Raw genomic sequence first — 13,883 nt, forward strand, 5'->3', positions numbered from 1 at the left:
TCAGCTCTAATGCGTCCTTTGGAGCAACAATTAATATTAAGACCTGGTCTTATTTTACTATAACATAAAACCTGGTATAACATAACATAACATAACATAACATAACATAACATAACATAACATAACATAACATAACATAACATAACATAACATAACATAACATAACATAACACCGGGTCTTATATTAATTTTTGCTCCAAAAGATGCATGAGAGCTGATGGTCTGGCTAGGTCTTAATTTTGGGGAAACACAGTATGTGTGGTTATCTATAGCCACACCTGTGGGTTCACCAGAGGCTTATTTGTATAGGAGAACTAGAAAAAAGACACTGAACTTCAAGGTTAAGCCCTATTATTGAGAAGAAGCAAGACTTCAAACCTCTCAGCCATTCAGGGGGAGAGTTCTCCTGAAGGGAACACAATGCTGTTATATTCTCTGTAAATTGCTTTATAGTTCTTTAGCACAAACAGAGGTGTGTGTGTGTATGTGTGTGTATTTTTAGATAACACCTTAGCAGTGGGTAGTTAACTTCTGAAATACTGGACTAAGGAATTCACACTTCAGGGATACTCAACTAGCACCGGAAAGCAATAACCCACAATTCTATTATAACTTTATCTTCAATGAGCACAAGAATATATGCTGGTTAGCATAAGGGATTTTAGAATAATTTTTCATTGATAGAATGAGTGGTGATCAAGTTAACCACTTGATTAGTGGAAAATATTGTACAGGGCCTCTGTCCTTGTGTGAACAACAGGGAGTAAGGCTCCAGAGAGAGCCCTGCCCTCTGCCCTCTTCACAGGGGCCTTCATGGAGCAGGACTTCATTCAGGCTTCGTCCAACAGCTCAATGGACGATCCTGGGGCCTGACTTCTGACCAGGAGTTTAGCGGAATTTTCCCCAGGTCACTGGTGCTTCTGTTGCCTGGGACTTCATTGCACTAATTGTCTCAGGTGATCTAGCTGTTTCTGGGCCTGCTTGTAATGGGTATTTGAACAAGTGGCTTCTTTGTTTCAACATGTGCTTTCAATATCATACATCAGTCAGTAATGAGATTGTGGGGGAGGAGAATTATAATTCTCACCTGTGATAGGTCACTGGCGGTGACTGATATCTGCCAGAATAACCTAAAACTCATGAGCAACCAAATTTGCTTATGTCAGCTCTCTAGGTAAACTCACTTGATCTAAGGAAATTGTTTGAGGGTCAGAGAGAAATACTGCTTTTCAAACACAGCGTAGTGAGTGCAACAGGACTTGTCTCCAACTCAGTCCTCACAGTTCTACGGAGATGGAGCCTGTGACAAAGGATGAGTCAAAAAACCATCTGACTATAGACTCTGTGAAAAATGTGAAGTGGAAAGTAGCCCTGCTTTGAAGCACAATCATAAAATGGGTAACAAGCATGACTTTCCTCCAAAACACAGGATGTGAGTAATATTATATTTCTTTCCTTTCTCTCAATAAATTTGATCTGCTCCAAGCCCCCACTCAGCTTGGCTGGGGGAAAGGTCAAACCCTGCATGACAGACTTTTTCCTGGTGCCATGTGTGGGCAGTAGGGCTATTTGGTCCCTGAAGATCACAGCCGATGTAGTCGGTGTTTAGAACTATACTATCTCTCAAGGACGGGGCTCTCCTAGGAGTCTGGGGTCATTGCCTAGGCCAGAGCCCAGTGCTCAGGGTCCAGCCTCCTTAGGCACTCCAGGTGGCTGTCCTATTCTGAGGTCCTGTCCCATCTTGTGCATTGCAAGGCACCAGGGCAGAGGCTCCCAGGGCTTGTGGAGCCCACACATCTTGCTGTCTCCCGAGTCATGGAGGACACTTCCCAAATTGCCTTCTGGTCTTGCTTTTTCCATTCCTTTTATTTCCGAGAGGACTCCATATAGTCACTGTGGTTGGAAACACAATATGAAATCTCCTTGGAGGAGTGGTGGGAAAATAATATGCCAGTACTAGTCTTTTTCCTACAAACACAGTTCCTACAACATAACCGTGTTGTGCAACGGCCACATTCAACAATGTCGATAGAGGGGTGAGAGGAATAGCTGCAGAATTGTCTCTTGAGGCTATCCAGCAAGCAGGATGTGACCTTAGGAGATATGAAGTGGCAGAGAAAAAAAAAAAGGAAATCAACTTAAAGTGGAAAAAAGTAATTTGACCTTTTTTCATATGTCTTTTCTGTGCAAGGAAATACATACTCAATTATTTGCTAATAACATAAGCACCATTACTATGATAATCACTATTTGAAACATTATTTAATTCAAAATGAGTACATTTTAATAGTACATTTGTTTAGCATTATATATTAATAGTACATTTAAATAGTACATTTTAATAGTACATTTGTTTAGCATTATGTATTTTCACACTTGTGCTCTCATTTGCTGTTGACCATATCCTGGGAAAAGGGTATGGTAGAGAAGATTTCCCCATTTTGTAGCTGAGAAAAGTCAAGTGCTTTTCATATTCATTGAGCTCCAAAATCTGTCAGCCAGTAGACAGCTGAGTGAGTGGGACTAGGACTCAAGTGGATTGTTTTTCCACTTGACCACTCTGTCCTAAGTTGTAAGACGGGGAATAAAAATATGGTTTATAGATGAATTATTCTTAAGCAAATCAGTTATTTTGAAGTGACTCTTTCAAATTAGCCACAGAAGACTTTCCTCACAATACCCTGTGAATAACCAAATTCTCTCTTCTTTTAGGCCACACATTTAACTCCAACTGAACTCGCTGGGCAAGTGAGTAGTATTGAATGCTCAGGTGCTCTGCAGCTGAGAGCTGTTTGGAAGGAGGTCGGTGTATGGAAGGCTCAGGCATGTGCGGTCGTTCATTCACTCAGAAACATTCAATTAGCAATTGTTATGTGCCCAACACCACCCTGGACTCCAGTGCTGTTCTGTCCAACAGGGTCGTCATGAACCACATGCGGTGATTTCAATTTATATTAAATGCAACTAGATGCAGTTTAAAAATTCAGCTCAGAGTCACACCAGCCACACTTCAAATGCTCAATAGCCACATGCGGCTAGTAGTTACTATTGGAAAGAGCAAGTATCGATTCATAAATAAATAAAGTTTCTTTAAAAGCCTTTCGTTTATTATAATAGAAATAGAGCATTTCTATAATTGCAGTGAATTCTATTGGACAACACTGTTCCACAGGTATAAAGATGTAAAGGGATCAGACCTGGTCCCTCCCTTTTAAGAGCTAATGATTATCATATGCCTATTGCAGAACTCAGGATGCTTCATGGTAAATTCTATAACAGAGTATTAGTTCAGTGGAGTGGCTACTTACTGTGCTAGGCCCTGTGATAAAGTGGACAAAGTTTGGTGCTGCCCCCAGTAGCTTACAGCTCAGTAGAGATATGAATGAAATGCCTCAGGGCCTCAAGGATCAAAGCAACTTTCTCCTCCTGGGAAAGAGACAAGAGGAAAACACAGTTATGCCCATATCCATGTGCATGCCTTATTTCTTGAACAACACAGAAAATACTTTAATAACTGTATTATGTAATAAGCAATTATTATAATTTTGTGTTGACATTCTCAAAGTACTGTCTCCCTTTGCTCTGTTTCACAAATGTGCCTGGACCATAGGTAGGAACCGTGACAATCCTGAATTTGCTTGGCAACATTACTCATAAGGCAGGCGACTGGACCTCATGCCAGTGACACTTCTCTTTGCACTCTGCTGCCCCAAGCTGAGACTGCCTCCCTCCCAACACCGCCTTGCCCACGGGTCAGGTGCAGGAGAAATTTATGTTTAATGATGGCCCCACAGCTCTAAGAATGGTGGTGATCTTTTAGTGAAACTTCTGGCAGCAGCTGTTTTGTCTCTTCTCCTTTTATTGTATCTCATTTAAGTTACACAAATAAAAACATAGTTTTGCTTTTGACACTAAGATAACTTCTCATTTAGTTTGCTAGCAGTGGCTGAGTACTCTTTTCCGAGACTTGTAGGAAGGGGACATCTATTCATTGGCTCAATTATGGGGGAAACGCTCTCCATTGCCATCGAGGGTTGGTGCCCAGGATTTAAACCTCAGGTACTCTCCTACTGACATTAATGTTACTCTACAGAGAGGAAGCTGCCCAGGAGTGAGAGCATGATGGTGTTGAGACAGAAGTCTATTTCAAGCTGGCTTATTCCCTCATTTTAGTGACTTTGGATAGTTAGCTCCTTCTTCTATCTGTGCCTGTGTTTCTGCCTCTACACTTGGTACTGATGCATCATTTGTTACTGTATGTTTTGAAATCTTTGCAATCTTAATTGTTAAAGAGAAACCAGGCAGCCTAAGCTCTCAGAAAATCTGGATTTATTTTTCGCTCCATCAGTCACTCATTAAGTGACCCTAAGTTAGTCATTTGTCCTCAGTGTTTTAGTCTCCCCATCTGTAAAATGGGGTTATGAGGATACCTCCCTTCCTATCTCATGAGAATGAGAGGACAGATATAGGGAAGACTTTGGAAAATCAGAGTTTTACACTTAGATTGTAATGCTAGACATGTTACATCCCTTTTTCTAATTAGCTACCCCTTGCTTCCATAACTCCTTGAATGGGCAACCTTTCAAACCAACGTACTCTGCTGTCATAGCTGCTACTGACTGAACCAGGAAGGAGCACAAATGTAAGAGGAGCCAATCTATAATCTAGTCTGAGGTAATTAGATGTCCCCTGTGAGTCTGTGAATACAGAGACAGAGACGTGGGAGTCAGGTGGTAATGGATCCTTGAAGTAAAAGTTCAGGTAGATTTTGGGCATTTTGACTCAGTTCATATTGGTGAGGACAAAATGAAATATGCTGTCTGGAGACAGGCAAGAGAATGGCCTGGATGTGTTAAGAAAGCAGGTAAGTGACCCAAAGGCACTAGAAAGAATGAGATACGTGATGGAGTCTGTCTGTACCTTTTAAATTCCCACGAGGTCTGGTTCTGTTTTAGGCATTTTCACTTTTCATTCGAACCACAGTCTAATGAGGTAGAAGACACCATGGCTGCTGGTTTAAGAGAACGTATTCAGTTATGAGACTCACCCAAAGCCACACAGACGGTTCTCAGATTGGTTGGGGAATTAATTTCAGGTTCCTGCTTCTCAGTTCAAAGTTTATTTTTTGTTTTTTTGTTTTTGCTCTAAGATGGTTTATTATTTGCATTTATTACTGTTTAAGGTTGAAGGTAACATAAGAAGATCTAGAGAAACCGTTCTAGCCCAATGTGGATACCGAAGGCTGATATTCTGTTTGTAAACGCCTGAGCAATGCTTGACGTCATCCCAGACATTTTTCCTAACGCCTAAAACCTCACTGCTATTTCCTCCTCAGGAATCTAAATGCCACTACAGATGTTTTCCTGCTCATCCCACTCAAATCATTACTCACTCATTTCTATTAGAAATGGAGTGTGAAAGTTTGCATAGCTTCATATATTTTAATTGGTATTTATTCATGGTTTTAATAGATATTTTCTGAGTTTGATCATCTTCTAAGTTGAGCCTGAATCTTCAAAAAACATTATTAGAACATATTTGAGTGACAATCACAAAAGCAAGCCAATTTAAGATCTAAGTTGGTATAAGAAAATGTATTTATTTTACCAATTTAATCAATAGTTTTCAAATTTTCTTAGCGATGGAACTATTTAGTCCAACAAAATACCATGCTGATAATTAATATGATAAGAAATTAAAATGAGGCTTGTCTGTTTGAAGGAAAATGGTCGATGCTATTCCTCTCATCTCTACCCCTAGCCCACCTCTGTTCTCTTCGGGGAGCTACTCAATATTTTTGGATTCTATAGGGCACAGTTTTAAAGTCCCTATACTAAACCATAAAATGTATTGTCAATTTTTATTTTACAAAAAGCTATTTTCTTAGCAAAAAATAGCAAAATATTAGCTTCATCTTAGAGTTGATTTCATTAACGCTTCACTGAGCTTCCTGGAAGACAAAGGCCTTCGTCTGAAGCATCTGTGTTTACTTACCTTTCAATTCCCCGCTACACCAAACAGTTGCTCCACAAATGCCCGTTGAAGGAATAAAGTGAACAACTGTACAAACAGAACCTTGGACTAGAGAATCTATTATCTGCATGGCTTTTTACTATTTACTGTTCTTGGTGCTCCTTGGTGACACACGATGCTGTTGTAATACGCCAGTGGTATTCCACATTTGCAATTTCGCTCAAGAATGCAGTGAGTTTCTTCCTAAGGAAGAGCTTTGGAGCTAATAATTGTGGCTGTTAAACTCGTTGAGGAACCTTAAGTCAGTTACTTAACCCCTCTGAGCTCCTATTTTCTGATCTCAGAAACAGAGGAATGGTGTTCGCTCGATCAAGGTAATTACACATAAGCCATAGGGCTGTTGTTAGGAGAATTGTTTGTAAGATGCTTAGTGCACAGCTTGGCATATGACATGTGCTCAGTAAATGAAAGCTACTTTTATTTTGAGGGCAGCATGAAAGACAATGAAGCAAAGAACGAAATCATGATGAAAATGCAAAGTCAGTGTCGAGCCAACTGATCTCCATCAATGTGGATGCTGTGCTATGCGTTTCACAGAGCTCTCTCTTGTGTTGTGCACCTGACAGAACTTTCTGTTTTAGAGTTGGCAGGTAACTAAACCTCATCTTTTCCAAGAGGTTGTGCAATGTGATGAAGAATTTAAAAAACAGCCTTTCTAAGAGGACTTTGGCTAATGCCTGGGATAATTATGATCTCATTAATAGTTGGCATCATATTAGTAAAATGAAAGAGAGGAGTTGGCTTCTTTGTTGGGCATTCATACAGTGGTTCAGAATGGCAGCTGTTGCCTTTTCTCTTTTTTTTATATGACTGCCTTCTTCATGTTACATATACCCCATGCTTTACGCCAGTTTTCACATGTTTTTTCAGTTGTTTCATTGAATCAATAGGTAGGTATATAGTTTTTTTCCCTTTGGCATATAAATTACTCAACTTTCTATAGCATACAATCCTCATTGCAGTTGATTTTATTCACTTGCCCATGTCTAACTCTTCCCACTTCTCTTTTAAGGGAGAAAAAAAAGATTCTCTTCCTTACTTGTAACTTTCTAGCTCTGGGAAAGTTTGAGTGACTCATCACATAGTGAAATTGATGAAATCAGCAGCTGCTGGAAAATCATTTTTCCCCCTTAATAACTGTATCAACACATGTTTGCTATTATTCATGCAAGAAAAATATGTATATCAAATATCCATAGTAGCCCTTGCTAAAATTTTTATTGGGGAAACTCATGTTTTGATGTATCAAAATGTTCAAATGTGTACAGTAGAGAAAGTTTTGATGGGGGAACAAAATTATGGAAATATAAAGTGAAGTGGGAGAAGAAAAAATGACAAGTATATTATTGATAATGCTGGAATTTATTTCAGAACAGGATGGGTGACTTTCTTCATGACACTATTAGTGGTAAAGCAGAAATGTAGCACCTTGTGCCTTCATAATCTCCAGGGTGGTCTGATCTTCTAGCCATTCACCCATCCATCTATCCATCCCTGATATTAATTTTGTGTCTATTGTGGTAAAATCTCTGCTTCATGGAGTTTATATCCTAAGAGAGATAAAGACTACAAAATTATTAATGACAAAATAATTATTCAATATGATATGTGCCGTGAAGGAAATAGGCAGCAGGCTAAGACAGAGATTAATAAGGTAGCACTTGCTTCAGCTGGGGAAGACAGGGATGACCTCTCTGAGGAGCGACATGCAGGCTGAAGGATGAGAAGGAGGTAGCAAAGAAGAGAGAAAGGTGAAGAGCATTCCAGTCAGAGGCAACATCAGTGCAAAGTCCTGTGACCAGATAGGCTTAATATGTTCATGGGACTGAAAGAAGATGAGTGTGTTTGGAGCCCCAATATGAAGAGGTGGTGGTATGAGTTAAGATGGGAGAGAAAGGCAGGGGATGGGTCATGTAAGACTTTGCAGGCCTTGGCAAAGGGTTTAGACTTTATACTGAATACAATGAGAAGTTACTGGAGGGTTTTAAACTGTGTGTGTGTGTGTGTGTCTACTTACATGTGTGACAGTTTGTGTTGTTGTATAGCAAAATGGTGAGGTGAGTTAGAATGTGGACAGGTGGGGGGCAAGAGTATAAACAGAAAGACTAGCTAAAACCAGGATGTAAATAATCGTTGCTCATGCTGAAGTAGTGACAGTGGAGATGAAGCAGGACTTCAAAAACAAGATACATAGGTAGAGATGGAACTGACAGAATCCAATGAATCAATGATAAAAATAAAGAAAAAAATTGCTAAATGACATGGGAAGTCATTTCACAGAAGAGGAAGCCCACATGACTAATAAACATATGAAAGAAATGCTCAACCTCATTGGTAATAAGAAAGTTATAAACCAAGACAAAAATAATATACTAATTGATATCCATTTGATTAACAAAATGTAAGAAATGTGACAGTTCCAAATGCTAATGGGAATATAAATTGCTATCATTACTTTGAAAAGCCATTTGTCATTATCTAGGAAAGTTGGGAATATGTCATATGTCAGGACCGAACAATTCAGTCTTAATGATAACCCTTAGAAGAACTTAGGCCCATAAGCCCCCTCAGGAGAAACGTACAAATATGATTATAGCAGCATCCCAAAGGTCCATCAAAAAGTAACTGGATTAATAGTGGTATATTCAAACAATGAACTAGTATATAGCAGTGCAAATGAATGAACTGGAACTATATTCAATAATATGGATGAATCTTAAATAATGTTAAGTGAAAAAAATCAAGTGTCACAATATTCCATTTCACATGATACTCTTTTTAAAGAAAAACATAAAAATAGCTAAAATTCAGTAATTTTCTGCTTGTGATTTTTTTTTAAGGAAAGAAAATGATAAATGCAAGATTTAGGAAAATGATTAATTCATATGGTTGGAGGGGGTCAGGTGAATGGCAAAGAGAAGGATCTAATGTGTGTGAATTTTTATGCTGTCCTAGTTCTTTGATTAGGTGATGAATTCACGGGTGATAATTAATGATAACTAAATAAAAAATAAATAAAATCAAATAAAAGAGTCACACATAGATCAATGATGACATTAACCTATGACTATGCCTCTGCCTATGTCTAGGCACCTGAAGTAAAAACCTCTTTAGTGAGAATGAAAATATGACATATCAAAAATTGGGATGCAGCCAAAGCAGTAATAAAGGGAAGCTTATATTATTACAGGCCTATCTCAAGAAACAAGAAAAATCCCAAATAAACAACCTAACATTGCATATTAGAGAACTAGAAAAGAAGAACAAATGAAGCCCAAAGTTAGTGGAAGGAAGGAAATAATAAAAATTAGAGCAGAGTTAAATGAAATAGACAATAGAAATGAAAAAGACAATAGAAAAAATTAAGCTATTACTTTTGGTTAATTTTGTGTGTCAAGTTGACTAGGATTCCCAAATATTTGGTCAAACATTATTCTGAGTGTTCCTGTGAAGGTGTTTTTGGATGAGATTAACATTTAAATCTATAGACTGACTAATGCCGATTGCTCTCCTCTCTGTGGGTGGGCCTCATCCAATCAGTTGAAGGGCTGAGTAGGAAAAAGGCTGATCTTTTCCTGAGTAGGAGAATTCTTCCTGCCTGACTGCTTTGAACTGGAACATTGTTTTTTTCCTGCCTTTGAACTCACAGTGAAACATCATCTTTTCCTGGGTCTGGAGTCTGTAAGGTACACTAGCAGCTTTCCTGGGCCTCCAGCTTCTTGACTCACCCTGGAGACCTTGAGACTTCTTAGCCTCCAAAAATCATGCAAACCAATTTCTTATAATAAATCTCTTTAAATACATATTATTCCTTACATATTCATATATGTTTCATATATATATAATTCCTACTGGTTCTGTTTCTCTGGAGAACCCTGACTATTACAGGAACTCTGATTATAAACTTACCCAAGGCCCCAAAATAAATTGTTTCTGAAATGTGCCTTTTAAAAAATTCCAGTTAAGACATGGCAAAATTCAAGGCATTATCACCTGAAAGTGTCATTCACTAAAGGAGAATATTAATATCCATCACACAAAGATCTTAGGGGCTCAAATGACATGACATGTAATAAAGCATTGGGTAGACTCCAATCTTTCTTATTAATTATAACTTTTATCTGAAGTAACTCATGAATGGTGATGGCCTTAGAAGAAAGATCACACCTAAATGACTTTGTAGTAGTTGAAAAGTGGAAGACCACCCCCCACAAACACCCTCCAAATATGTACACACTGTATATGCACACTGCACACACACACACACACACACACACACACACACACACACACACAGGCACTGACACACACACATCTATTTGGGGAAAAATAATTAAGCTGACCGTTGAACTGTTAAACATTTTTATTGTGTAGATTTGTAACCTTTATAGGACATGCAGGATATAAAAGTGTAAAATACATCAGTAAGCATATAAAATTGCAGCAATCTTTTGGACCAGCATTTGATTTGCACAAGATACTAAGCATCTATGTAGAACAGACATGTCTTGGGATGCACAGTTTACAGGTTGAATCATAAAGCAATTTCCCAAGTGATTTTCCTCATATAAAGATAAAACTATCTTTACACTTTAAAGTATGCAGTATAGTATATTTTCAATTATGTACACAGTTTAAAAGTAAAACTATGTTCATGCCAGTGTCTGTTTTAAATGCAAAAAATCAAAGTAGGTAACACATTGGTAACTAAAGTGTCAGGGAAACTGGAAAAGGCAAAAAAAAAAAAAAGGAAAAATCTAGCAGAGTTCCAACAGGTGTATGAAACTAAAGTAAAGGCATAACTAAAGGTTGAAAATAAATTCCCAAGGGCAGAGTCTTAATATGAGCAGGAGGAATGAAAAGCTTTTGGATGTACCATGCAGCTTTCTGTATGACTCAGGTTTACAGGTAACATTCCTCAGTTTAAGTTCAGAAGAATCCAAATTTATTCCAGCAAAACGACCTCAATCTTTTATTATTTTCTCCTTCCCCATTTTCTGTCTGAGCAATGCAGTGCTTGGATTAGGTCCAAAGCTCCTGGTGGGGGAAGGGCCATGTGTCACAGCATAACAGACTATTGCAAGTGCTTTACTTTAAAAGGGTCACGTTTGCAACAACTCTGACAGTCTCACACAATGGCCTCCATTTTATGAGCCCTTCCCGGGAGGCCCACTGATCAGCTGAAAATGAAACACAATGTCCAGCCACTAAACCACCCCAGTGATGGATTAGTTTGGAGTCAGGAAAGCGTGATTATTCTTGAAAATAAAGGAAGCTGAATAGCCATGCTGACCTCACTCAGCTGATGAAAGGCAGTGAGAGTTGGCTTCCACTCCTGCCAGCTCAGAAAAGGCTCAGCCCCATTTGTTCACCTTAATTCATTTCATGGGACTGATGGACTCTACCCGATATGGATAAAGATGATGCCTGGTCAGGAGCAGACATGAACTTCATCTGACTCTGTGTCTTAGAGTCAGAAACAAGTGTGGGGAACTAGGAAACGGATTGTCTAGTTTTGGTCTCGAAGGAAGTTGCTGACCTAATGAAAGTTGACCATTTGGACCCTGTTTGAAGAGGAAAATGTGAAGAACAGGAAGGCACTTAGGTCCCATTATCTATATAACAAATATTCAGGCACAGAAAGTATCACAGGTTAAAGTTTCAAGAAGGGTAAGAGGCATTAGTTGCATTGTGTGAATGTAGAGTATGTTTTCTAATTTGATAACCATCATTAGATCTCACTGGATCGTTAAACTGGATGGCAGCAATCCACTAACATTTCAGACGGCGAGGGAAGATGTGCTCAAAAGCAGCCCACATACCTGTACAATCAATGGCCATAACCTGGGAGTCTTCCCTTACCATAAAAATGATCATTTTAGAATAGGCAGTTGAGGTTGTTGGTTCTTATTTTTCCTTCTCAGTTCTTCAGATGTCTCTCAAATTATCTTTCAACAATAGATTCATATCTCAGGCAATAAAACAATGATCCACAATCAAATAAAAATGTAAGGAAAACATTTTAGATGGGTTTAAAAAATTCAGACCACCCAAAAAAAAAATAGGTGAAATAACTCAGAAGAGACAAATAATAGTTATGAAAACTGAGAGAGTGATTTCTTTGTTCTGAACCAAGAAAATTCATATATTGTTGCTGTACTAGCAACATAAAACTTGAAATTGGCACCAAGAAAATTAAAAGGAAAAAAAAAAAGAATCAGGTGTACGTCTATCCTTGAAATGTCATTTATATTTCTTTCTGCGTGTTGATGCGGATATTGCTGAATACTTTGCCAAAAGCCTCAAAGAGCGGGTCACAGAAGGTGTGGATGTAGATGGAATAGACACGGCTGATGCACTGAATCTCAATCAGGAAGCTCTTAATGTAGGGCACGACCACCCAGATGTGCAGGAAGGACACGATGGCAAAGTAAATGCCCCAGATGAGTGCCATTGGGATGCCAAAGACGGCGGACAGCAGGCGGTAAAACCAGTACTTTGTCACAGTGAAGGTGGTGAAGCTGGCCTTCCAGATGCCGTCAAAACTGTGTGTCCCTTCTGGCTCTGCAATCACATCTTCAAAATCAATCTGAAAGGAAGAAGTGACAGAACATGAGCTTGAAATAGAAGGAAAGAGAAGAAACAGCCACTGCTGAGTATCCATGCGTATGTATTAGCTTCTGTGGGCAGGTTCTGTGTGAGAACCTTGGAGGCACCTGGCAGCAGCAGCCTCACTTGGAATGTGCTGGAAAAGCAGACATTTGGGCCCCACCCAGGCCTTATTGCATCTCTGGGGGTGGAATCCAGGAAAGCTTTTAGCATATTCTCCAGGCGTTTCTTGGGCCTTATTGCATCTCTGGGGGTGGAATCCAGGAAAGCTTTTAACATGTTCTCCAGGTGTTTCTTTACCATGTGCAAAGTTGAGAACCACTGTTGTTGGGGAAGCCAAAAGGATATGATAAAGTTCCTGCCTTCAAGTCCAACCAGGCAACATGGATAAGCACACAAGGCACTCAGTAGAATGTAAAGGACACAACCTAAGTTAATTGCACACCACGACAACTACACACACAAAATGTTAAAGGGCTGTTAGTTTACTGATTACAACTCTGCAAACATTCCACTGGTGCAATTTCTTCAAGAAATTAGATCAATTTGAGCTGTGAGGACTCAAGAAGTCTTCATGTCGTGGTGGGTCTCGAGCAGGGCTTGGAAAATGAAGTATGATTTGGAGAGGAAGGAAGAAGGGACCTTGGAAACGGTGTGAGCAGGGCCCCAGGAACAGGAAGGATGATACAGGGAGTGGGTTGTCATTTCACAAAAGAAGATAGAGAGGTTCAGAGGGGTGAAGGTGACTTGCTAAAGTCAAACACGCAGCAAAAGTGGGGCCAGAACGCAAACTCAGCCCCTTTCCCAGCAGCACTCTTTCCCATCGTACATGTTCACCTAAACAATTAATTCTCAGGAGCTCTTAACACTTTGGAAGGATTTACATAGACAAAACTGAAGCATAGGATAAAAAAAAAAAAAAAAAAAAAAAAAGACTCCCAGGAGAGTGGGACAGAGCCAGCTCAAGTGCTTGGTGTTGACAGATATATGAAGGGACCTAATGTAGTCTGAAGTCCAAACAAGTTGATGACTGCTCGCAGCAATACAGCCAAGCGCAGGATTAGGGAACGAAAACTTGGGTGACTCCGGGGAGGCTCTCAGTGCCAAGGAGCCACCTTGGATTCAACACAATAAAACTTCATTTGGAAAAGCGCATGGTGCTTACCAATAGTTAAAGTTAACTTTCTAGAACATTCTGTTGTTTGATCTATTGTCCAGTATCCTAATGTAATATGAAAAAC

The 13,883-nt window shown here is 39.3% G+C and overlaps 1 protein-coding gene across 3 annotated transcripts in view; it reads right to left on the reverse strand.

Annotated features, from left to right (window-relative positions):
• Window positions 1-10,378: 10,378 nt before the first annotated feature.
• The window catches only part of CAV1 (caveolin 1), a 36,966-nt gene continuing 33,461 nt past the window's right edge, over window positions 10,379-13,883 (reverse strand). For all 3 annotated transcript variants that reach the window (XM_019743219.3, XM_019743220.3, XM_019743221.3), the window contains exon 3: window positions 10,379-12,622. In XM_019743219.3, coding sequence (XP_019598778.1) covers window positions 12,281-12,622 — 342 coding nt within the window. In that variant the 3' untranslated portion in view covers window positions 10,379-12,280. The remainder of the gene's footprint in view (window positions 12,623-13,883) is intronic.

This window comes from Rhinolophus sinicus, chromosome 8, assembly GCF_057876585.1.
Source record: "Rhinolophus sinicus isolate RSI-liver-muscle chromosome 8, RSI-T2T, whole genome shotgun sequence".
Classification (NCBI taxonomy): Eukaryota; Metazoa; Chordata; class Mammalia; order Chiroptera; family Rhinolophidae; genus Rhinolophus; species Rhinolophus sinicus.